General features: G+C 36.4%; 2 protein-coding genes across 4 annotated transcripts in view; one reads left to right on the top strand and one right to left on the bottom strand.

The window, feature by feature from the left end:
• The window catches only part of itgbl1 (integrin, beta-like 1), a 38,199-nt gene extending 36,012 nt beyond the window's left edge, over positions 1 to 2,187 (top strand). The window contains exon 11 of the mRNA XM_084122968.1: positions 1,316 to 2,187. Coding sequence (XP_083979094.1) covers positions 1,316 to 1,404 — 89 coding nt within the window. The 3' untranslated portion in view covers positions 1,405 to 2,187. The remainder of the gene's footprint in view (positions 1 to 1,315) is intronic.
• Positions 2,165 to 25,368, bottom strand: part of fgf14 (fibroblast growth factor 14) — a 138,578-nt gene continuing 115,374 nt past the window's right edge. For 2 of the 3 annotated variants that reach the window (XM_084122970.1, XM_084122969.1), the window contains exons 4-5: positions 7,258 to 7,456; positions 2,165 to 5,158 (exon numbers count right to left, since the gene is read on the bottom strand). In XM_084122970.1, coding sequence (XP_083979096.1) covers positions 5,019 to 5,158; positions 7,258 to 7,456 — 339 coding nt within the window. In that variant the 3' untranslated portion in view covers positions 2,165 to 5,018. The remainder of the gene's footprint in view (positions 5,159 to 7,257; positions 7,457 to 25,368) is intronic. The other variant, XM_084122971.1, reaches the window with a different exon arrangement.

Consider the following 25,368-nt stretch of genomic DNA (forward strand, 5'->3'; position numbering starts at 1 on the left):
GCTCCTCCAAACACCCACTCGTACGCTGACAGAGCTCTTTGTGACGGTTATTGAGGTTCTCTGATGTGGCTGCCGTTTGATTAGAGAAGCTCTGTGCGACTCCAATCAGTGGGCTCCTGCTGTGTTGTTCCGAAAGATGTTGTTGGAAAGATGCTCCGAAGAGAGACAAGGTTTTCCTTTAAATCCCTGAAGAGTTGGCCAGTCAGTGGTAATAAAAAGCACAATAAATATTTGCTATCACAATAGCGCAATAGGGCTTGAGGATGCTTGGACAGCTCTATATAGAAACTGTTTACTTATTGGTCTAATGACTTAGTTATCAGTTGTCGTGCCATTCAACCAATTATACAGTTCCTCGCGCAGAGATGCGAAATTCATTACAAAACGAGATGAAAAACAATTGACAAAAGGAATGCATAAATGTGTCTGTTAAATGTCACTGATTAGCATATTAACGATTAGGGCATATGTCATAATTTCCATATTCATAAGTATTATTAAAACTATTTTCTCATGTTGCTCAGGGATAAACCTTCTTTTCTCTTTAGATGAAATGCAAATGCAAACAATCAGCCAATTCTTTCCCTTACCTTGGGTAACAGTAATGCACTCAGCCTTTATAATTATAATCATGCAAAAATGTGCCTGCCAGTTTCTAAATAATAATCTTCATGGCTTCTTCAGTAAGATATTCTCATTACACCCACAATTGATGAGCGCTGTGGAAAATTCAATGTATTAGGGAAAGCCAGGGCTTAATTTCATGCACAGCAGATGCGAATTCCAACTGTTTTGGTATTGATACAATAAACGGCTCTCAAGCTTTCTTCTGAAAGAAAGCTGCTGTCACATAGAGCTTTTCTAACGGCATATGTAAACCTCACTTCAGCTGATTTACAAGTAGCAGGCGATTTCATTGACCCGATCTATGTAGCTATATGTACCGCAAATTATGTGAATTCCCAAGACACTTTTTAAGTAGCTGTAGAAAATATTAGACACTCGGTATAGATCAATATGGAGTTTGAATATACAAATTACACACTTGAATTATCTCAGTAAACTTCCACAGATAATGATTTTTGTGTACACCAGATTACAATGTTCACTTACAAACGCTGAATTAAAAGGACTAATAACACTATGTAATCATACCAGTGCCGCCACATGGACTGAGTTTGAACTGAATAGATGGGACCCCAGAGATATTGGCTCCAAAACTTGGAGGGGGTGTGAAGAGAGAAAGCATGTCGAGACTTGGAGAGTGGTGATCTGGGTTTCTCAGTTCTGTCTCTTCTCTCAACTTCTGTTCCAGGGAACGGCGTGTGCAACTGCGGAAATTGTGACTGCTGGGAAGGCTGGACAGGAAACGCCTGTGAAATCTGGGTTGGAGAAGAGTATTAACCCCTGGTGGACACTTAAAGACTGTTTCTGTTGTCAGTCAAGAAAAGAGTGGCTACATCAACAGCAAACAAGGGAAAATTGATTTTAGAAATCTGTGCAATATATCAGCCTTCATTTTCTTAAAGCGATGTGGTTTCAAATTCATTATAAGCATATAAAACAGCTGTGGGACTTCTATAATCCTCTATAGTTTTCCATATATATATATATATATGAGAAAATTGTGTATAATAATGCTTACATAGACTATTGACTGACACATAAGCACAAGTAAAAGGAGAAAATCCATGGAAATGGCAAACAGATAAATAAGAGCATTTTATTATTTTTCAGGTTGCTGTTTTTCAGAGCGCTGCTTGTGTGAAAAGATTTGACCCTCTTATATTTACAGCAAGTTTCATGTGACAAAAGTTATAAACAGCCTGATGCCAATAAATGTAACCTGCTCTGAGATGTCATGAGAATGAAAAAGCTCTTTTTTGCAATCTGCATATGTAAGCTATTAATAATTTTACTCTTGTATAAATCATATTATTTCCTGTCATATTTTTATGATTTGTATTATTAGCTGTGATATTTGGGGCCTGCATGACTAACATTTCATACTGTTCTTTCACTTAATGAAAATGTTGAAAGAAATTGTGCCCGGGTCGAAGGTAAACAATACTGACATTATTACCATAAATGAAAAATGAAAACAAGGATTCAATAATATATGTATTGCAGAAATATCACATTGAATTGGTTGGAGAGATTTCAGTACCTTTATATAAATATTTTATTCAATATGTTGTATCTGTGTATACAACAAACACAAACTGTACAGTGCAGACAAACTCTTTGCATATATGTATGTAAAATTAGCAGAACATACCAACAGTCCATGATACACATAGCCTACGACATGCAGTTCATATATGCCACCCTCTTCCCATGCAACAGATGAAGTAACTGTCAAATCAATGTTCAAAACCAATCAACAGACAATGGAGACCTTCCTTCACCACTGAAAATCAGAAATACGGAGAAAACACAGAAATGATCAATTGTTCAGCGATTACTCCTCATTACGATAAACGACGTCACGCACGACCTGAATGGAACGAAACAAACACGGACTTCTGAAAGAGGAAGAAACAAACGAACATACTAACAAAATGCACACGTACTCACCAGTCACTTACAAAAATAAATTTAACCTTCGTAAAACCAGTTCACTGGTCTGCAGGGCAGCTGTAGCCCAGCATGTAGAGCTCATTGGAGTGAGTGATTTGTTTGGTGTGGAAGTGGGACACCAGCCTCGAACAACTGATTTCAAATATGAAGCTACTTTTCCTGTATAGTACTGCATCTCCTTCTAGCATTAAATTCGGCTTTGTACAGACAAATATCTATTAAGTCTAACTAATGTGCTTGAACATCTCCTAATATGAAACTAGCTCAAAATCCCAATAAATGAAAATATAGGTCTTCAAATGAAGTGTAGAATATATTTGTATTTAGCAGCATAGCCTCGGTCTACTTCATAACATTCTAAACGGTATTCATCATTCAAACTATGAAAACTGTTAAAGCAAGACAGGCTTTGTCAACTTGGCTGATAATTGACTAGTCGTTAAAATCCTAAGTAGATGTGAGTAGATGACGATTTCAAACGCAAAGTGCAATAGTCTCAATCCAGAGTATGAGAGAGCCTTATATAATCATGCCCATTCAGTGTAGCCCTACACCTCAAACTAGCTTTAGACATTTCTAGCTGTCCCATACTTTGGTCCTTAAGAAAACGCATGCAGGTGATTAGTAATAGGTACCCCGGTCTTGTGCTAAATGAACAATTGAAGTAAAGGACATCATTTGGAATCTCTTCAAATTTGAATCGAGACGATTAAAAAGTAGAGACAATTGTTCTTTGTGATGAACTCTAGTCACAGTGAGGACAAAAACTGAAGAGGACCACCGTCCTCTGAGTAATTGAAATTGTTCGGCTGGATTCTCGTGTTTACGGACTTTGGTAACAATCGACTTTTATGTGTTTGTGGATTAAGTTGCTACTGAATCTGTGTGTGTGTGTGTATGCGTGTGTCTGGGGCATGAGGCACCTTTAACCCAGCACAGACTGGGTACATGTTTTTGCATGCTGGGTTAGAGGTCATCACAGGCACATGATGAGCAGTACTGGACTCTGCATGCTGAGCTAGGAAAAAACCCTCTCATTTCAGAATCATAATATCTGGTAGTTAAAAATCTATTTATTTACTTATTTACTTCTCTCTCTTTTTTTAAGATTTTTGTTTTATTTGTATACAGTGAAAACATCGTTATAGAAGCCATTTCTTGCACTGCGTCAGCGTTGCAAGAACAGAATGTAATACTAACCTTGCCCATGCCTTTGCTGAACAAAATGGGTGTGCAGCCAGTAGTAATGGTGCTTACTTACATTGAGCCGTTTTACCGCACAAGTCTGAAGTAGACTGTATTTTTCTACGGCTGCCACTCTCGTCACATGTAATGTGCTCGCCAGAACTAGCCCATAGTTCAGAGAAGTCAGCATGTCAAAGAGGGGCCTTGACCAGAGGCCTACAAGGCCTATAGATATTCCTAGAGCCCACGCTCTAAATTAAGAGCAAAGAAAAGTGTAAATTCACCTAGTTACTGGAGTTGAAACCTGTCTGCACCATACTAGATAGTGATATGTACTCTATACACCTTCTCCAGCTCTTGTGTTTGACTGCAGCGGGCGTGACTAATGCCCTCGCTGGCATTTGCTGTCGAAGTATACTTGTGTCCCTTTCTAGACATTACGAGAATGAGAAGACATGAGCGCTGAACCTTGGATAATGAGTTTGATTCTGTTTAGGAGGCTCCGTCCACTTGATCAACGTCTCTTGACTACTGAAGTCGTGAAAGGACTTTAAGGATGGGTTTACGGAAATCCATCATCGTGTTTGAATAACTGCACACCAAAACGCATCGCACACTGCCCCGACAACAAATTTCGTAAGTAACCCACAAAAGGGAAAGATTTGGTAATTCGAGCTTTGAGTGGGGGACACCTAGAAAGAAAGACACAGGAGCATACTTGATTTAAAAAAAACAAAAAACACAAAAGTTGTGGACTGCAATCCATATATGTATATCTTTACAGTATTACCCCAGAGTGGCTGGTGTTACTGCGTATATAGAAAATAGATCTGAAATGTACGGTCTCTGCTGCGACAGGGTTCAAGAAAAGGGTTATAACGGGCGACTGTTAGCAGGCAAAAGAACCGCCACTCAAGCGCCTGCGGTACACAATTTCATTCTCGTGGATTGTCTCGATTACAGAAAAAACATCGGCTTTATTGTATGTCAAAAGGCATTCCATTATCAGTTAGGGCATTCCATGGTGAAAGTTTAGCTGGTTTATCCAGTTGCATCCTCCTAGTGCACAGCTGACCACTCTTCCGGAGCCAGTCCATCGTCGAATTAAATCGGAACAGTCAGAGGAGTGAAGGGGGAATGGAGGGAATGGCGAGGAGAGAGCAGAGGACGCCTGGATCTGATCCACAAACATGGAGAGTCTGACAAAAGGAGCACGGCTCTCGGGGGTTGAGCATGGTCGAGCTGGGATCTGGCTATGTGGTGGGCTTGGTTTCCTTGCTGACAGGTTTGCCTCCGTTCATGACGGCCGGCTCTGTGCTTTTACTGGGAGGCACGGCAGGTTTGGGCACTGTCTCCCCCACATCATGCAATGATGGTTCTCGGTACATAGCGACTGCAAAAGACATTAGAGAAGGAAAGAGTCAGTCAGGTCACCACATCTGTCTCTCTTATTGGAAAGGATTTTTGAGGCCGGCCAGGAATATGACTGAAATCTGTGAATAATTATGTGTAGAAAACTTTCTCCCAACTCATTTTCATTTCAAAACCTGAAACTTGGATAAAAAGACGACATTCATTAGGGCAACTCTGACAGGACATGTGTGAGTTTGTCAAATTGCGGGCAAGCTGTCATCAGAAGATGGCCACTACGGGTTGCTGGCTGGTGTTTAGGTGTTAGCGGAAAATATAATGAACACACAACAGGATGAGAGACTGGTTTAAAATGTGAGCATCTGTACACAGCAATAAAGCATCGCACAGACAGGAACAGGTCACACATCATTGCAAATTACACCTCAAACCGTACATAAAGCATCAATCTCACGCTAGCCAGACACATTTTACAATGTGGCCATAAAGGAGCTGTAAGGAATATTGGGAAGGACAGGTTGTCCATCATTATGGTATGAAGGTGGGTCTTGGATATGTAGTGCGTTGAAATAATGTTTGAGTCATAAATCATTACGTAATTAAATAATGGAAATATAAAGCCAATGTTTCTGGTCGAACCCTTGGTGAAGAGCTTATTATCAAGATAAAATGTGCATTTTACATCCTCATGATCCTCATACCCTAAATCTGAAATTCGTCAGTTCCTGTGACCTGTGCTTGCTCTGTACAGATGCTTTTTAACACACATTTTAATATTTTAGCTCTACAAACAAAAATGTGTTCATTTCACAGTTAGCATATGAGTTTAGAAGACTTGCAATATAACACATTTTTATGCTAATATTTTTTGTCTTTTTAGGATTCACTTTAATGTAAAAGAGCAGTCTGGATATCCTGTTGTGTTCCACCAAAATCATACAGCATTTGAACATCAATAGGGTTTTTACCCACAATTTTTCCCAGAACACAGTAACATCACTGATAAGACCTCTTTTGCTGATTACAGTGTTTCTCAACTTATTTTACACATCTCTAAAGTCAGTGCTTTCAAAACAAATAGTTCTATTTAATTCAGCAAAACAGTTTATTTTCACTTTATAGTGAGTGCTGCATTATTTTCAGGTAACACATTTAACAAAAGCAAATGATATCATAACAGTTGTGTTTTCTATTGACTGCACCTCATATTCAGGTTATGTTAATCATAAGCATGTAGTTATAAAAAAAATCTGTATGCTTTTCTATATATGGCACATGTACAAAAAAATGTGTATGTACAAAAAATTTTGCTGCCACTAAATATATAATCAAGCCTCTCATTTGTGAGAATTTCCTCCACATCAATTCAAACTTTGTATCTAAGGAAAGAATGGTGTAGATGTTCAATTCACACCTGGCACATCTTATACGGCCCCACGAGAGCACGGCACAGATGGTGATGTTGGGTCTTCCCTTGGTTTTCTTGAACTGCTCACATTAGCCTAAACTCAGTCTGGCCTCTATCAAGAAACCTTGATTCACTGTCAGTTAGACTGGCTCTCATTTCATTTGAGACTGTCCCCTTCCTTCTCTTCTCACCTCTTCTTACTTCGTCTCCTCTTGCTCTTTCCTCAACTCTTTCGATGTCCTCTCCTCTCCTCATCCTACATGCATTCCTATTTCTCTTCCATCATCTGTCTTCCTCCTCCACTCACTCTCTCATCTTTATCTTTTCTTTCTATTCTTTCTTATTGTTCTCTACCTCCTCCATCTCTGTAGTTGCTTGTATTAAATGTTTTGAAAGCTTGAACCATGGACTGGAGATTTTGCGAGTGTTTTTTTTTTTTTTTTTCACAAAAAAATGATGCATGTTGTCATTTGTATTAACGCAATGAAAATGGAAAGTGTTTTTGGAAAAGTGTTCAGATGCCTGTGTTCCTTGTTTTGAAAACCTTGACCTTAATTTGAAGAAATGTGTAAAACCAGTTGAGAAAAAAACTGTAAAAAGGCATCAGGCAAAAGCATATCTCTCAGGGACTCATGCTCTTCATTACCACTCTGCTAGTGTCACAGTGACCTGGATGTTAACTGTTCTCTTGAGGTTTTCAGAGCATGCTTTACCTTCTAATGGCTTGGGCAGGAAGTGAGCAGCTGGTTTAGTTTTCTTCACCCGGTTCCCCTTCATGGCCTGGCCATCTTTATTCAAGCCAAGGAACCATGCTCTCCCCGACTCCTGCTGCCTATACAGCATGGATGAGTAGATCACATAGTAGTTTTCAAACACAGACTCTTTAAACTTGCATTCCGGCGTAAACAGTTCCTGCAAAAAAGAGAGACGAAAAAGAACGGAGTCACACGAGAGCTGTGGGAAATTTTGTGTGGGATTTAGAAAAGATAATTTTGTCTTTTGTCTGCTGAACCCCATGAACCTGACGTACCAATACACAAATCCTCACAAGTTGATATCACAAATAATCATTTATAATTTTAATATTTTTGTATCAGTTTGACTTGGTAATATTTGATTAAAAAAAATATATATATATAATATTTCTAAATAATAATATTTATTATTATTATTATTTTAGCATTGCCGTTTCTATCTCATCTCACAACCCCCTGCACTTCCATCAAAAATCCCTAAGGGTTTGCAAACACAGAGTTGGGAAACCCTAATTTCAACATTCATTTCATTTAAGAAACATTAAGTTCCATATTTATTTGGGCAGAGAGGAAAATCACAACAGCTATACGACATATAGAACAGATTGTACTTCTGTCCCTCACATCCTTGTTTCCATTCATCCATTAAATATGCCGGCCACTCTGAATAACATCTATGAATATGTTAATACAGACAATTGAACAGACAATTAATCAGTTTGTGGAGTTTCAGTTTTTGTAATCAACAGAATAGAAATAGCAAACTTGGTATCAGAACACAGACTTCCCAGAATAACATTAAAATTCCCGTACGTTTTCCTATTACTCTCTCTGTATGCATGGTGATATGCCTGAGGTCTAATTTGTAGGCAGACACTGCAGGTCTGTCTGCTGATACCTGAACGAGCATACAGACAAAATAATTGGCCCCAAGACAAAATGTGATATTCGCTCATGACAAATTAATCTCTACTTTCACCTTCACTCCAGGTGCCATCCTCAGCCAGGCTAAGTCTATTATTTTGTTCAAATATCCATACCAATTGCACAATCTACACTTTAGCAACGGCATTCCAAACTCTTCTTCACCATCTTTTCACTACAACTGATTCCACCCCTCAGAGCATTTGACAAAAAGTACAAGGTAAATTATGGGCATACTGTCCTCTCACACTTCATTTGGCTCCACAAAATTTGATTTTGTAGTTCATTTGAAAAGTTTAGGATGCCAGACTGTGAATCTAGCAGAAGCAGTTAACATTATCTGTAAATATTGAATCTAAAAATAATTTCTCAAAACGAGAAGTTTAAAGGAACATGTTTTTTTCTCTCTCTCTCTACAGAAACTTAAGCCATGAATCTGATTAAAATTCCTTATTTTCATAAACATCTCACACCTTCTTATCCTGAACATAAAACTGCATCAGATGTTTTAATAAAAGAAAGTAAAAACAGCACAACTGTCACACGGTGTTGTGATGCAAAGGTCTTAAAGAATGAAGGTAATTGAAGTTGTAATTCAGTAGTGTGGCTCTGCACATTTCAATAATGATTCGGTCCATTTGTTTTTAAATAAGTGGTGCATCAAAACCACTCCTTTCCTGGTAAAAAACAAACAAAACAAAACAACTTGATTTTCAAAAGTCAATGAATTTGCAACAGCTGAATATAACATCTTTAGTGTTACATCACCTGAGTAACATGACATTTATTTAGGCCACGAAATAAACTTAATTCCGTAAGATAAGTATAATGAACTACGCAAAAAGCATTTTGAATGTTTTCTCCAGCACTTTATTATATATATACTTTATAATTAAACATAATTCACCCCTCATGCACAATATGTCAAAAATTTGTTTGCCTGTTGGTTGGAATATTAGAAATAAAAACATTGATCCATCAGTTTTTGAATCCACATCACAACATCGATGTCTGTCAGATAATAACATGCACAATACACAGTAGAATTTATCATGTGTTGGTTTTGACGGACATTTTCTATGCACAAACCATGCATTCTGAATCTGACATTCTTAATTTGAATATTTTCAATAATTGTCTGTTCTTGACTGATCATTTTTGCATAGTTTTGGCAATAGATGAACTGTTAAATTATTGATCTTGAGATGAGTCCCTGTAGTTGTCCAATTTGACTCTCATATGCTGAAGTAATATATATTATAAACTTGATGAGTGATTTTTATAAAATTTAGTTTGATCACTATCTTCTAAGTTCTTTAAAAGATTACGGCAATTATCGAAGTTGGATCAAAATGCTGCTTAAAACTTTTTTTAATTATTTGTTACAATTAATTAACCCTTAACAGATTTTAACTCATATATCATCCTGACTGATCAAGTGATTTTAAAATATTGCTGTGTATGGTCGTCTTCAAAATGACATTATTTAGCCAGTGAAAGCCATTCATCTCCTCTGTATGATCCATTATTTGGTGCCATCTGTAAACACTGTGTGTATGTTGCATTACCCTGCAAATTATTGCATTGATTAAAAGCTTCCAGGCTTGCTATGTCGATTCAATATCTTCACCACTTCAATAATCCAAAGGAGCACTTCTCTCTATTGGTAAATAGCACCAAAACTATCATTTGTAAACCTACACGTTCCATTAACACTCATCATTAAACTGCACATTAAAGACCTCACATCTGAATAAGAAAGCAAAATCTAAATGCATAAATATGCATATCTTCTAAAAGTCTCTTCTAATTGGCAAATAAAGATTTTACAGTAAAACACTTCCTAAATACTTCCTTGTGAAAATAAAACTGATGAATATGAGATTATACATCACATATTTTAAAAGGTCAGTTAATCACAAATAGAAATCCCTATAATACATTATGATGAAAGTTAAAACTACTTTCTCCTAGTCTCTTTTTAAAAGATGTTAATAACCATCAATAGAATTGGTCTTAAAAATATTATACACAGGTGCTACTGTAACGCGTATGTTCTGTCTTGGTTTCGTTTTCACTGTGTTCTGTGTCCCTAGTTAGTTTCCTTGGTTGTTAATTAATCCCACACCTGTTCCTAGTTATTTTAATTATCTCTCCCTGTCTATTTAAACCCTGAGTTCTGTTTGTTCCTTCTCCGGTATAGTTGATGTTGGAAGTGGTTGTGTTTTTCTGTGATTCTCCTGTGTGTTCATTATTAGATTGTGAAATAAAGACTTACTGTTTATTCTCCAATGTTGTGCGCTCATTGCAGCCACCCTAATGTGACAGCTACATTTTTGAAAACTATTGGGGTTTGAGTGTGTTTTGTTTTTTTCAGCTAAAGGAAAGGCATTTCCACAGACCTTATTCCTGCCTGTTATTTCTGTGCTAAATTGTTTCTTACTTGGTTAGAAAAGAAGTGGAGACAGGAACTAAGTGACATGTTAGTCAGATGCAATTGCAGAACAAATGGGATGAAATTGCATTATGTAAGGGAGTTGAACTCGGATGTGTTTTGGAGGGCTCTCTTGCACCCTTGATTAAACACTAACAGCTGACTTCATTGACTGCATGCTAACCAAGGGCTTTAACACAAACCAGATCCTACCAACTGGTGATCAAACCTTCCCAAAGACATGTGCTTTCAGGCATATTGAAAGGTGAAAGTTCAATTGATGAGTCATTTTATAAGCCACTTTTATAACACAAAAGAGCTTAGTCGAGTGTGCCTTTAAAGGGATAGTTCGCCCAAAAATGATATTTAAGCCATGATTTACTCACCCTCAAGCCGTTCGAGATGCATATGTCAATCTTTTTTCAGACGAACACATTTTCAGTTATTTTAGAAAATGTCTTAGATCTTCCAGTGGTTATAATGTGAAGCAATGGGGTCCAGCTGATTCAAGTCGCAAAATGTGCATGCATCCTTCACAAAAATAATCCATCCGGCTCCAGGGGGATAAACGAAGGCCTTCTGAGGGTAATCCGTGCAGTTTTGTCGTAAAAATATACATATTTAAAACTTTATAAACGAAAATAACTGGCTTCCGGTGGCGGTCGGCGCGCGTTCATGGGGTAAATCATGGCTTAAATATCATTTTTGGGCGAACTATCCCTTTAATTCAGAACGCACAAGTAAGGCTTAAAAAGTGTGTGCAATGTGCTTCATTCAACAGAAATGACCAAAGACAATCATATAAATGTTTACTGTAAGGTTAAATTAGTTAGCAATAGAGGACACTACAAAATGTTAACCACATCTGACAACAACAGCAAACTAATTTGCCAGTTCAGCCTTACTCCCTATAACAGAACTTCTCAAATGGAGCCTTAAAGGTTCTTTTTCTCATAGAATGTCAATATATCACAATTTTTTTATTATTATAATAGTTGAATGTAATATAATACATTCAACTATAAATGTTTCATTTATTTTGCCAAAACTAAGCATGCTCCTATTGCCAAAAAGAAACAATGCAAATGGTTATATAAAGTACATTTTTATTAGATAGAGAAGAATCATTAAGACCAGAATATAATTAGTCACTTCTTAATGATGCTCATAAACTAAAAATGTAAAATGTAAGAATATATTTGTAATGATGTTTAGAACTGTTTAGAATGTCTTTCAAATTTTGTTTTATCTTAGCAACTTTGCAACTTTCCTTTTGAAATTGATTATTGCGATGTAGAGAATCTACAAAGTCTCTGATTCACAGACTTGTCTTAAAACAAAGCCTGTCATTCTTTGATGTCACTCTTAGAAGTATTGAGTATGATAAAAGCTACACTAAACTATAACCGACTGAACTTAATAATGAATTTAAAATAAGTATAAATAAATAAAAGCGATAGAGAGAGGTACACACAGACTGCTTGCACACAATTAAACACAACAACAAACCACAAACTGAGTCCAGTTTAGTTTAAAAAATATATATATTTTAATAATTAATATGCAAAACTCTGAATCACAGAGATGTGCAGTCATTCAGTTGTTTTGAGATCCTTTAATAATGCGGACTGGATTTCAGATAAATTTGAAGTCTCTCAAAATCTGTTATTTATTTAATTCTTGTTTTTGTCTCTCTCCACCTGTTGTGTTAACCAGAAGCAGACTATAGACACACTAAAGGGATACTGACAGCTAATTGGTTTGAAAGGTTCGCACTGATAATGATTGGCTATCTTCAGGGCCGTAGCTAGAGGATTCGGGGCCCCCTGAAAAAATACTGATGTGGGCCCCCACCACCCTCCACCAATATCATATACTGTAACATATAACAGAAGAAGGTGATGTTGTTGTAAAACCTTTATTTTAAAAGTTAAATTTAGATAAAAATTACAACTAATAAAAAGAAATCGTTAAATAATAATAAAACCAATTTTTAAAAGGCAAACTTTTTAACAGCAAAATAATGTTTTTTTCCCCATCAGTCAGTTATAATTCATAAATCAAAAAGTAAACATTTATAAATTGACAAGAATGCAGTCAAATTTAAAAAATAAAGTCATTTATTGTCTTATATTTTAATAAAGATAATATTATTAAATAAAGCTAAAATGTATTCATTCAAGTGCAGTGTGTATCCGTGTTTTATTGATGTAATACATCATCAGCCAGCAGGTCAGGTGCATAATGCAATGCGTCGTGACTCGTGTCAAGTTTTTTTTAACTCTATTTACAATAGTGTAAAAAGACAGGAATAATCATTCGGTCGATTGTGGTGCGCACCGATAATGAAGAGTGACAGTAGCCTACCCGGCAGGCTGTAGACAGTAGTTTCTTATTCCCAGCGAAATAACAGTACAACCTGTCTTTAAGAACGTCTTGATTGACTGAGATACAACAACTCCCCTGGCCTCCCTCTCATTCTTTTCATAGCGTTTCTGGTACCCTGATTTATGTTTTCTTTTCCCCGACATTTTGTCAGTCAATCTCCTGCTCTTCCACCAAGTTCATCGTTAACTTCAGGCACTGCCGCCTCAACTCTGATTGGTTCTGTTCACGAGCTGGGGTGGGACTTACAATTGTATTGGGTCCATCTGATGTTTGTCACTGACTGAATAATTAATAAATACTTTAGATCAGACTAAACCATTTCTAGGGAGGTAAGAGAATATTTGGAAAAAATATTTAACCAAATTGCATGTTTTTGTGGTTATCATTTAAATCTCAGGCATACAACTAATATAAATATTAGAATTATTTATGCAACAGGGGCCTATATAGTATAACTGCTGGATTTTGTGGGGCCCCCTGGGCAGCGGGGGCCCCTATAATTGTCACCACCTTTCACCCCACTAGCGATCTTATATGGAAGGCTGCATTTATATTTCTGTTGCATTTTAGCCAGAAACAAACAAGGCCGATTTATACACAAAATTGATTGTTATACACAACAGTTAATTGTACCGTTTTAGTGTTATATTTATTTAGAAGACATTTTTGAGCAGGCTGAGCCTCCCTTGCTTGCTAAACTTGATTGCTGACTGCAAATGTCTCCCATGGGTCGGCACAAAGAGAGCTGGCGGGCTATACAATGAAAGCTTTATCTAATTTTGCATCCTAGCCAACAAATTAGACAGGTGATATGTGCCACACGGTCTAACTTTGATCTCTGGCAGCAAACAGTATGAGGAATAGGCAATCCATGCTTTCAACCGCCTTCTGCCTGATGCTCTTTTCTTGACAGCTCTTCCATTTCACAGCCTGCTATTAAAACAGCACATACCTTTCTATCGCGTAACCATGGTAACGCTTGAAAGGCTCCTGCCTAGCAATTAAGGTTTTTTTCCCCCTTCTTTCCTTTTTATTTTTTTGAAGGGAGACATCAGTATTTTTAGTGTTCGAATATGCATATACATGAAGTCTTTTGTTCGTGTTTCAAGAGTAACTGTGTGAAACAATGCATCATGGAAGAGTTGGTGATCTCAGTAGAAGCATGCTGAGAACTTAATTACTATCAAGTAATTAAAGACTGTAACTTAAATATATCTCCTTTGGTATTTCACTAGGCTATCATAGAACAACCAATCTCCTACGAATGTACAAATGCTTCTTATACTGCCCGGCCACAAAAAAAACAACAAAAAAAAGGCACTGTTTGTATTTAAATAGGCAAATGATTAAGAATCTATAATTGGATCATTATTGCTGTGATTATTATGTTTCTAGCATGTTATATGTTTGGTAACAGTTCTTTCAACCCTAAATGCTAAATGTAGGAAGACACATCATAGAAATACATGTGATGTTATTTCCATCAATTGGTGCAAGAGGTGTATCGATTTTTGGTCAAGATCTTGTATTGATAATGCAAGAGTCAAGCACTGTGTAAAGTCTACTCCAGCACATCCCAAAGATTTTCAATGAATTTAAGGTCTGGACTCAGAGGTGCCATTTCATGTGCGAAAATGATTCTTCTTGACATTGTCATCCTGGAATATGGCCATGATGTGTCTTCCTACATGGTTGTTTAACAAATGAAAAGCTACACACTTCATCAATTAGGGCTAAAAGAACTGTTGCCAAACATATAACATGCTAGAAACATAATAATCACAGCAATAATGATCCAGTCATAAACTCTTAAGCATTTGCCTATTTAAATCCAATCAGCGATTATTATTATTTATTTATTTTGGCTGGACAGTGTATTTACTATTTTAATATTCCAAACCAATGAAATGACAGAAAAATGTAAGTTGAAGAGATATGGAAGAGATCTTAATAATGGAAAGGGGAAGAAAAGCTGCTTGGAAGAAACAGCCCATCTACTGCACCTGCGTTTCACCACTTATGTTCATTCTGCTTTGAATGTGTGGCCGTAATTGACCTTGGCTGGTGCCAGAAAGGGCAGTTTACTTTAGACACAGATAATCAACCTCATCCCTCTCTGAGAGCAGACAGAGATGGGGGGATGGGTGAAAGAGAGGGAGAGTGAAGAATTGAAAATATAGAAGTGAGAGAAAAGAAAGCTTAAGGTAGTCTGGGCTGAACTAGGAATACAAAAAATTAAAAATAAACAAGGGGAGACAGAGCACGAGAAAGCGAGTGAGACTTGCAAAAAAACGTGCTGGGCTGCCAAAGATTTCTAACTTAACAGAGAATTTTTTTTAATTGTTTAAGGTTAACGTTTGAATTAAGTCTATTGAATATTAATATTGAAGAGACTGAGCTCCCCTTACATCTCTCTTCATGTTAAAACATCAAAAGAGAATCATATAATGTGAGTTCACTGAATTTCCTCAACCAGCTAAACACTATAGAAAGGATGCTGTTAAATATGGATGGTACATAAATATGTATTGTATCGGCAGGCTCTGATGAGCCTCTTGGCAACGTGTGCATCTTGATATGAGGAATGATACGATAGGGCCACAAGAGGCTTATTGGCGGTTTTGTGCACATGTAATCAGTCTAAAACGCAGTCCAAACAAAAGGAGGCATATCAGAGAAACGTACTTGTTCCTGTTCAAACTGGAGATGAGGGCGGAGCCTCAACCATGGCACTTTATGTGTTACGGTTCATTCTCTACAGTTGCAGACATCTGCATTCACACCATTAATTTCTGCCTTAATAATATTCATTTTTGCATATTATTCTACTTTTGCCAGCTCTTTGGCATAATATCAAGCCTGTGGAAGCCAGTCTGTATATCCAGTGACTTGCACTGCTGAACATGCCATAGATTACCAATTCAAACACTTTTTTTTTTAAGTGCTACTATTAATCCCATCTCACTGTCATTCATCTCCTTGTTGATTATGGAGTGATTTTTTCCCATGATGAATAGCTAAGAGCCCATTGCCTTTTGAAGAGCAGTCTAACCGCAAGCACTTAAAACTCTCAGTTCATCCTCCCTGAAGAGAGTGACCTTTCGGCTGTGTGGTATATTTTTAACACCAGCTCTATGAAAGGCAATGTCCCTAGATTTTGAGTGCACTTTTAAGTGTCTCTGCTTCATCTCCTGTGTGTTTACTCAGAAACCGGGTAAAGAAAAAAAAAATTGAACCCCTACAGCATATTCTGTACTGTAGAACCTAAATCCTAAATGCATACCAGATGAGAGGATCAAAAATCCCAAATCAACTAAAGTATAGGTAAAAACAAACAAATTACTTCTCAGTTGAGGATATCTCAGTGTCTGCAGTATTTATGCCACTCTTGTCTGAGTGATGCATCATGCATAAAGCTCTCAAGACTGAATTGAATGGCTGGTTGTGGTCCAGTTCACACTGGCACAGGCTGGATCCGAGGGCTGGAGAGGACGCCCTTACTGTAGCAAGGTCATTCTCTAAAAACAGTGCCATTTGAATACCACGTGTCCCTGTGATTTACTACTGAAATATTTAACAGGATGCTGAACTTATTCACATTATTTACACTATTTACACATAAGAACAATTTTATTTTTAATGTTTGCTTTTCATCAGAATATCAGCCAATTTGCATGTCCCCATTTATCACCATTGTAATTAAAAGGACTATATAGGGCCCTATGATTTCCGTGATGTTGAAAACAAGGACAGAATCGCAGAATCTAGTCATAAAAATGGAATTTACTGTATAACGTGGAGTTTCACAGAATTTGTCAAATTTTTGATGAATAAATAAAAAGAAGGTCAGTACACTTCAATCAAATCACGATATAGACTAGTGTCTGTGAATATTAAACTTCAAAAATACTATTTAAATATAAATCCTGCATGTTCTGCACCGCAGACGCAGTTTCATTTACCACACACACACTGAGGCACGTGTAATTCATTTAGCACACACACACTGAAGTAAGTATAACGCTCGTGGTGTTTTCAGCCTCTGCCGTCTCACTATATGAGGACATGAATGATTTAAATTGAATTAAACCATTAAAATTGAAATCCAGAAATCTTGAAAACACAGAATTTGGTCAAAATAGAACGGATTTTGAGGAAAAATATTAAAATGTATTTCATAGGGACCCAAACATGCAATTTTTGTTAAACATGTTTTTATAAGTTTCATGATTTCAATTAGAAGACATGATTTTTGACTGAGTCCAAAACATTTAAAAAGGACAAAAAAAAAAACAGAATCCAGAAAAAATAAAACGGAATTTGTAAAAAATAAAATGGATTTCATAGGACTCTAGATTATATAGAATACATTTTTTTTTTAGCTTTCATCGAAATTATACTTTTAAATGTATATGTTCTACATTTATATATATACAAACCTCTTTTTTTCAAAAATGCTTTCCCCCATTTAAAAATAATTATTGAAACAGAGACATGTTTCTTTTAGAGTCTTTATCATTATTTCATTTTATTTACTTATATTGGCCTATGGGGCATTCAATTGATCAAAAGTGACAGTAAAGACATTTACAGTACATTGTTCCAATATATATATATATATATATAAAAATGGCAAGAATAAATGACATCTTAAAATCTATTAAAATAGAACACAATTATTGTAAATTGTAATAATATTTCACAATATTGCTATTTTTGCTGTTTTTGATCACTAAATGTGAAATACATGCAGCCTTGGTGAGCTTAAGAGACTTCTTCCAAAAACATTTTTTTAAAAACCTAACCGACCTCAAACTTTTGAATGGTAGCATAATTGTACAAAACTACAGACTGTTAATAAATAAATAAATAAAATTACTTTTGTTATTTGGGGAAACACATTGCCTTGTGGTGGTCCCTCAATGTCCATGGCGGTTACGGTCCGTTCTGAGGTGGGAAAATATTATTTCCCTAAAGTTCGACAGTAACCTTTTCAAATGACTCAAATGAAAAAAAAAAAAAATCCTGAAATGTTGTAACATAAATGGCACAGTTTCCTGTGAATGACCCAGCCGCAAGTCAGTCTAGGAACTCCACACAGTGCTCGACCTTGAGGGAGATCTCAACAGATAAACTTCCTTCGAGCCAGCACTTGCCACCAAAGAGCTGTTGATCTTTAAATTGAGGCCAGTCTGGTCTTAAAGGAGTAATCCAGCAGTCATTATTGACTAGCCAGGAGATGTGAGGTCTCTCTAACAAGCTGACAGACTGCAAGAAGGCAGTACTCGGGGCTGTGGCAGAGTCACACGGCGCACAATTCCCTAGCTGTCAGCCTGACAGAGATGTAGATGACACACAGTCCAATGCCCTAAGAAAGAAACATGGATTTTGCCTTTAGGCTTTCAGCTGCATCATGGGATTGATTCGAAAAATGCATCAAATATCTGTGCGGTAAACAACGGTATTTTGTCATCTTGAGGAAACCCTAAATATTATGCAGTGTGCAACTTGTCCTGTATAACTTATTCCATGCACATAAATAATACTTCAAATTCTGAAACAGGCACAAAAAAATCCATAGACTCACATTGAAGGAGGGTGACCAGAGTTATATCAACTTGGGGGTGGAAATCTTTGATTTGGTCAGTTAGCAGCCTCTTAGCAACCACATAGCAACCTTCTAGAACAGTCTAGCAACAACCTAGAAACCTGCTAAAACAACCTAGCAACAACCTATCAAGAACACCATAGTATTTGCATAACAATCACTTAAAATATCCTAGCATTAAATATTGAAAATCATTGAAAATATTGTGGCAGCAAGGTTTGCACAGCCAGCCACTCACATGTTCTCCATAAAACATACAAAATACAGTATTATTCCTAAACAACCAATATGACTGATCTTGGGCTTTGTACTGGCACTTATTGCCATGGATGCATATTAAAGTGTTTGCCTGTAAACTCTCAATAGCCCCTTTCACACACACACAGTCTTTAATAGGGAGGTGTGAGACTAGTCGACTAGTCGATTAAACGATAGGCCTGCTTCTGCTGCTACTCCACTTGGAAATACAAGTTACTTTTTTTGCACATTTAATGTTTTGCTTTATATTGTTACAAAGGCAACGTTTAAATTACCATCATGTTAATGTAACATTGTAACAAAAGTGCATATCTGGGGCAGAAAACATGTCGTCATGTCATGTCAAATTATAGGTAGATAACAATTAATCTTGCCTTTGGCTTGTTATACTACCGGTTATGAGGGATAATATGGTATGAAATTTTATATCGTATTAAAGGAGAAGCATTATGAATGAAACTTGACACTTGAACAGTTGTTATGTCAGCATACTAAATATTAAATAAAGTATAGTTGTCAGTACATATCAAGCTTTTCTTGTGATTTTGCAGCCCGTCATGTGTACAGATACTTTTCATACACGAGAATCGCATTCAAACCCAGACATGCAAGTGGTTGCCATGGTAATGAACAATACCTTAATGTGCTGACTTATGTGGACTTACTTTTATTTGAGGAAATCTGCTTATAAAAGGCTATTAGGTTTTAACTTATTGGTCCTGTGCTGCCTCTTGATTCTACTTAAGAGAACACTTAAGTTTAATATATAATGATCATAATGGAAGGCAAGCACATCGCATGTATCTGACCTACAGTGAGGAAAATAAGTATTTGAACACCCTGCTATTTTGCAAGTTCTCCCACTTGGAAATCATGGAGGGGTCTGAAATTGTTATCGTAGGTGCATGTCCACTGTGAGAGACATAATCTTTAAAAAAAATCCAGAAATCACAATGTATGATTTTTTAACTATTTATTTGTATGATACAGCTGCAAATAAGTATTTGAACACCTGTCTATCAGCTAGAATTCTGACCCTCAAAGACCTGTTAGTCTGCCTTTAAAATGTCCACCTCCACTCCATTTATTATCCTTCATATCCTTCATTATCCTTCATTATCCTAAATTAGATGCACCTGTTTGAGGTCGTTAGCTGCATAAAGACACCTGTCCACCCCATACAATCAGTAAGAATCCAACTACTAACATGGCCAAGACCAAAGAGCTGTCCAAAGACACTAGAGACAAAATTGTACACCTCCACAAGGCTGGAAAGGGCTACGGGGAAATTGCCAAGCAGCTTGGTGAAAAAAGGTCCACTGCTGGAGCAATCATTAGAAAATGGAAGAAGCTAAACATGACTGTCAATCTCCCTCGGACTGGGGCTCCATGCAAGATCTCACCTCGTGGGGTCTCAATGATCCTAAGAAAGGTGAGAATAGTTACTATAGTACGCAATAGTTACTATAATAATGAAAAAAAACGTTTGACCTCTGTAATTGCAAATAAAGGCTACTGTACCAAATATTAACATTGATTTTCTCAGGTGTTCAAATACTTATTTGCAGCTGTATCATACAAATAAATAGTTAAAAAATCATACATTGTGATTTCTGGATTTTTGTTTTTAGATTATGTCTCTCACAGTGGACATGCACCTACGATGACAATTTCAGACCCCTCCATGATTTGTGGGAGAACTTGCAAAATAGCAGGGTGTTCAAATACTTATTTTCCTCACTGTATTTTTAATGGCATTCAGTATGGGATTTGAGAGTTCATAGATTAAGTAGTCTATTTCAAATGGATCACATATACAGACTCCGGGGGGCGGTTGCACACATCCCTAGTCTTTACTATTAAATTACTGTTAAATTACCATTTAGAAATCATTCAAAAATCCCGGTAAATCAGTTCTGGCAATTTTCTGTAATGAGAAGACACCCCACCTTTTTTTCATTCATAAGCGCTGCAGCTCTGCAGTTACTTTTGCGTACTATAGTAACTATTATGTCTCTATTAAGAGCAAAAACATTTTCTGTGTGTGATCATCCCCTTAAATTAGACAGATAGTGAAACTAAAGCACCTCTCCTCATCTAGGTGGATGAAAAAAATGTAAAGCATTTTAATGCTTATTAAAGAAGCTTATTAAAAAATTAAATAAGCATTTAAAGGTAATTTCCAATGATTGATATCACAGAGTTCACCGGTATTTTGGGTGTGAATGCTATCTTACCAGTAAAATGACAGAGCGATGTTGCTTGTGCAAACAGCACATTTGTGTATTTACCGAAAAAGTCCATCTGGTAATTTTACGATAATTTACCGGGTTTAATGTGTGAAAGATTCTAATGACTCAGATAGGGCTGTCACGATTCCTCTATTAAATCTGAGTACTCGATTTAAAAAAATCCTCGACTACAATTTACCCGTGTCGATTAACTGGCAAATTACTAGATGTGGCGCATTCCACAGACGAGAACCACATTACTAGACCGTTTTCTAAGGCTGCACAATATACTGTATTAAAACCATTTAAAAACCATACTATAGCATAGAGCTATTGTAATTTCACAAAGGCTGCAATTCATCTAAATAAATATACGGCCTGCGGGTTTAATATATACTATATGCTCTTTAATTATTTACATGCGTCTAGGTTACGTGCGTCTCAGCAGCTCTGCTCACAGTAAATGCTGCTCCACATGAACTGTTTCACTCATTTACATGCATGGAGCGCATCTCAAAATCCATCTCTGCTTATGCTGTGATCTTGGGTTGCTTATAACGTTCATCTGAGAATGCAATATGTGCCATTTCATCAGATATGTCATAAACGACACACAGAAAGATGAGCGGCAGTATCGTGCGGACAGACAGCGCGCCAGAATCAAGTTCTCTTTCGCGCTTGAACAAACAATAACACACATAATAATGCTAAAATGCTTGTTTTGTTGAGTATTCTCATAAGAGCAGTCTTAAATTAGTTAAATAACTTTTAAATGAACTTAAACAATTGTGAGAAAATGAGTTGCGCATCAGCTCCGCGTCATGAGAGTGGCCGCACAGAGGCAGATCTTAAAGTGACAGCAGCCTAATAAACCAGTTGCTGTGATGTCTGTCATTAATGTTAATCAATGAACAAATGTAACAGAAATTGAGAAATAGTAGCTTTAATAATGATTAATCTATATTTAATTTATAATTTTTGCAGTTAAAACTGTAAAGTATTTGATAACTTTATTCAATTTCTGTATATTGCCTACCTGTAAAATGGTAACTATGACATTTATTATAATGGGTTTATATAAAGATTGTTTTAAGTTCACTTAAATTAAAAGCTGGCCTATTTTTTTAAAAGCCTAATAAATGTTGGAAATGATGGCTTTCAATTATACTGTAATGTTGAATGTCTATAATTAATAAAATAAAAAATCTATTTCATAGATCCATCAGTATTAGCATCAGTGATACTGGCCTTTAATTTGTTTCTATTTTGGAGAGTAACTGTGAAATTATTACAATATAAAAATATAAAAAACGTGAATAAAAAAAATATGTTTTAATCGCGATTAATCGTCATTAATTATAGAAAAATGTGTGATTAATTAGTTATTTTTTTAATCAATTGACAGCACTAATATATATATATATATATATATATATATATATATATATATATATATATATATATACTACAGTGTTATTCTATAAAACCATATGGTTACTTGCTTTTGATACTTTATTTTAACCAAAAATGATTGCCTCATTATTATACTGTATGTATTTTAAGTCATTTTAAAGGCTATTGTTTGCTTAGGTCTATTTTTATTACCACAAAAAAATATCAGATTACTCGATTAATCATCAAAATAATCGACCAATTACTTGATAACCAAAATAATCGTTAGTGACAGCCCTAGACTCAATTTCAACGTGGAGGCCACAATAAGAGTGTAACATGCCCAATATAGAATAAATATGTGACTCAAGAAGACCTGTAATACCTGGAGATATCTGTCTGTTAGCATTTCAGGCCGTTGTTTGGCTTGGACGCACAGCCCATCTAGTGACTATGCTGCCAGAGCATGAGCTGTGATGTCAAAGGCAGTAAACGGGGAAAAGTTCATTTCACGCTTTTAAGAGTCCTCTGAAAAACTCTGGTGGGCTACAGCTTCAAGCTAAAAATATCGGTAGAGCAGGGTTGTTTAAACTTATGCATGCATACATGTGTCTCCCTCGTAGACAGGATTTTCCTCCAGCAGGAATTCCTGTCTGCCAGCGAGCATAGTGAGTCACCTTCCACCTCACATTCACAGCTTGTGTCAGTGTGGGAGATATTGTCTGTGTGTGTGTATGTGTGAGAAAAAGTGGAAATTATTATTTCCTCTCTTCCATCCAATATCTGTTTTGAACTGCTAGCCAGAATATTCATTGAAGTATTTGCTGTTTCCTCTAATCCCTTGATATGCCTGTTTGGCGGATTTGGTAAGTGCAGTCTGGTTGGAGATATGTACTTTATCACGGATGAAAATCTAGGATGACATTTGCAGGGCCGTACTCTTTGAAGACCTACATTTCATTTTACATAGCCAAAAATACAGGAAGGACATGAAGATCTCCCACTTTAATGCTAAGGAAATAAAGAAACACTTTAATTCCACATATCCCTAATGAGGAGACAAATAGCACATCTTGATCAAGGAAAAGATCAAGCTTTATTCCACAATATAACAAATCTGTTGAAACCTTTTGTTATCCCCAGATAACACAGATGGAATCTGAGTGATATGGCTGATCTTCAGTTAGAGACTCCAATAGGAGATATCGTTTCTCTTTGTTGTTTCAAATTGGGCTCTTGCACACACCCAGGGAGGCAGACTTTGCCTTTCACTGGTCCAGAGCATTGCTCACAGAAATCTGTCAAACCCTCTACACAGAGGAATATGAACTGCACCATGGGGCATATTTAAACCATCCATCTCCACAAGCATGGGAATAACATTATCTGGCAGTTAAAGAAGCCCCATCGGGGTGACATCTCTGAAGCCCTGAGGAAAACTTGTAAATTTAAATGTAAATTAACTGAAGTCATGCTACAGGTACAAAGATAATAGATATTATTTTGCTGTTCAGTCTTCACATTAAAATTGTGACAAGGCGAAAACTAAAGGGATAGTTCACATTTTGACTTCATTTACTTACCCTCATATCTTTTTTTTTCTTTCTGTGGAACCCAAACAAAGATATTTTCTCTTTTGTGATCAACAGAAGAAAGTAGCCTAAGTCAAACAGGTTTAAAACAACATGAGGTAATGATGAGTAAATAAGTAATAATTAGTATCCCCAAAGAAAGAAAAATTAGATATCTTTAAAATCACAGCTGCTTCTCCTATAGCAGTAAAATTAAATGGAAAGCAAACATATAAATACATAAAAAATACACAATGTCCTTTAGCACTTGCATTAAATTCTTAGATGTTTGGGGTGTTTGTATGGGGCTTTCCATTAAGAGATCTCTGTAAAATGCAGCTTACATACAATGACATGCTTTGTCCTTTGATTAAAGACAGGTTATACTTATGTGAATCCAAGTAATTATAAGCATGAATTAATCTTAAATAGGGCTTTATTCCATGACCTGCAAAGCAATAATGCATCAGTATCATCTCTGGAACATAATTTAATCCTAAACTAACCCATAGCCTACATTAAGGAAATTCAATGCAACTGTTTAAATTAATCAGACATAGTGCCCTCACAGGAAGCTATGAGATTAGCAGCAATGGGGTTTACGCTAAAAAAAAAAGATATTAGAGACAAATCAAAGTGAAACATTTGCTACTAATGTTTGATTGTTGGATTTAGTCACTACTGCATTATAAACAAGTGTCCAATCAGAACAGTGAGGATTGGGAACTTCTTAGTCAGTTGGAAAGGTTTAAATTGCCCCTGTGCTCCTAGTCACTAGCTGCATCCCTAGATGTTTCAGGTGCTTTGATTAATCATGTAACCCATTAAATGAAATGGGAGACGTCTGCTAAAGGAGGGGCTCACTTCGCACAACAGCAGCATCATTACACATTATAAAAAAAGTAATTGAGATCTACAGTCAACAACCCTGGCTGTCATGCAGGAGTTACGACTCCCGACAGAGCATTTGGACTTTGTTTACTGACACACGTTAGCATGTGCGCTTGTTTGCAGAGTTTATTATGATGTGATCATTTAATAGGACACCCATTAAACTGAGAAAAAAATCTCAGTGCATTCTGCCAAATAACACTGCCACAAAATTACAGTAATGTTGTCAACACAATGTTTTGGCATGCAATGTATCGAAAAGGCCATAGATATTTCAATACTCCAAACATAATTCAAATAGATCCTGCTAACGAATACAAGTTGATGGAGGAGTACTTCAAAAGGGAAGCCTAAGGTTGGATCTCTGCTCTC

Source organism: Abramis brama (genome assembly GCF_963993115.1).
Source record: "Abramis brama genome assembly, chromosome: 8".
In the NCBI taxonomy this organism is placed as follows: domain Eukaryota; kingdom Metazoa; phylum Chordata; class Actinopteri; order Cypriniformes; family Leuciscidae; genus Abramis; species Abramis brama.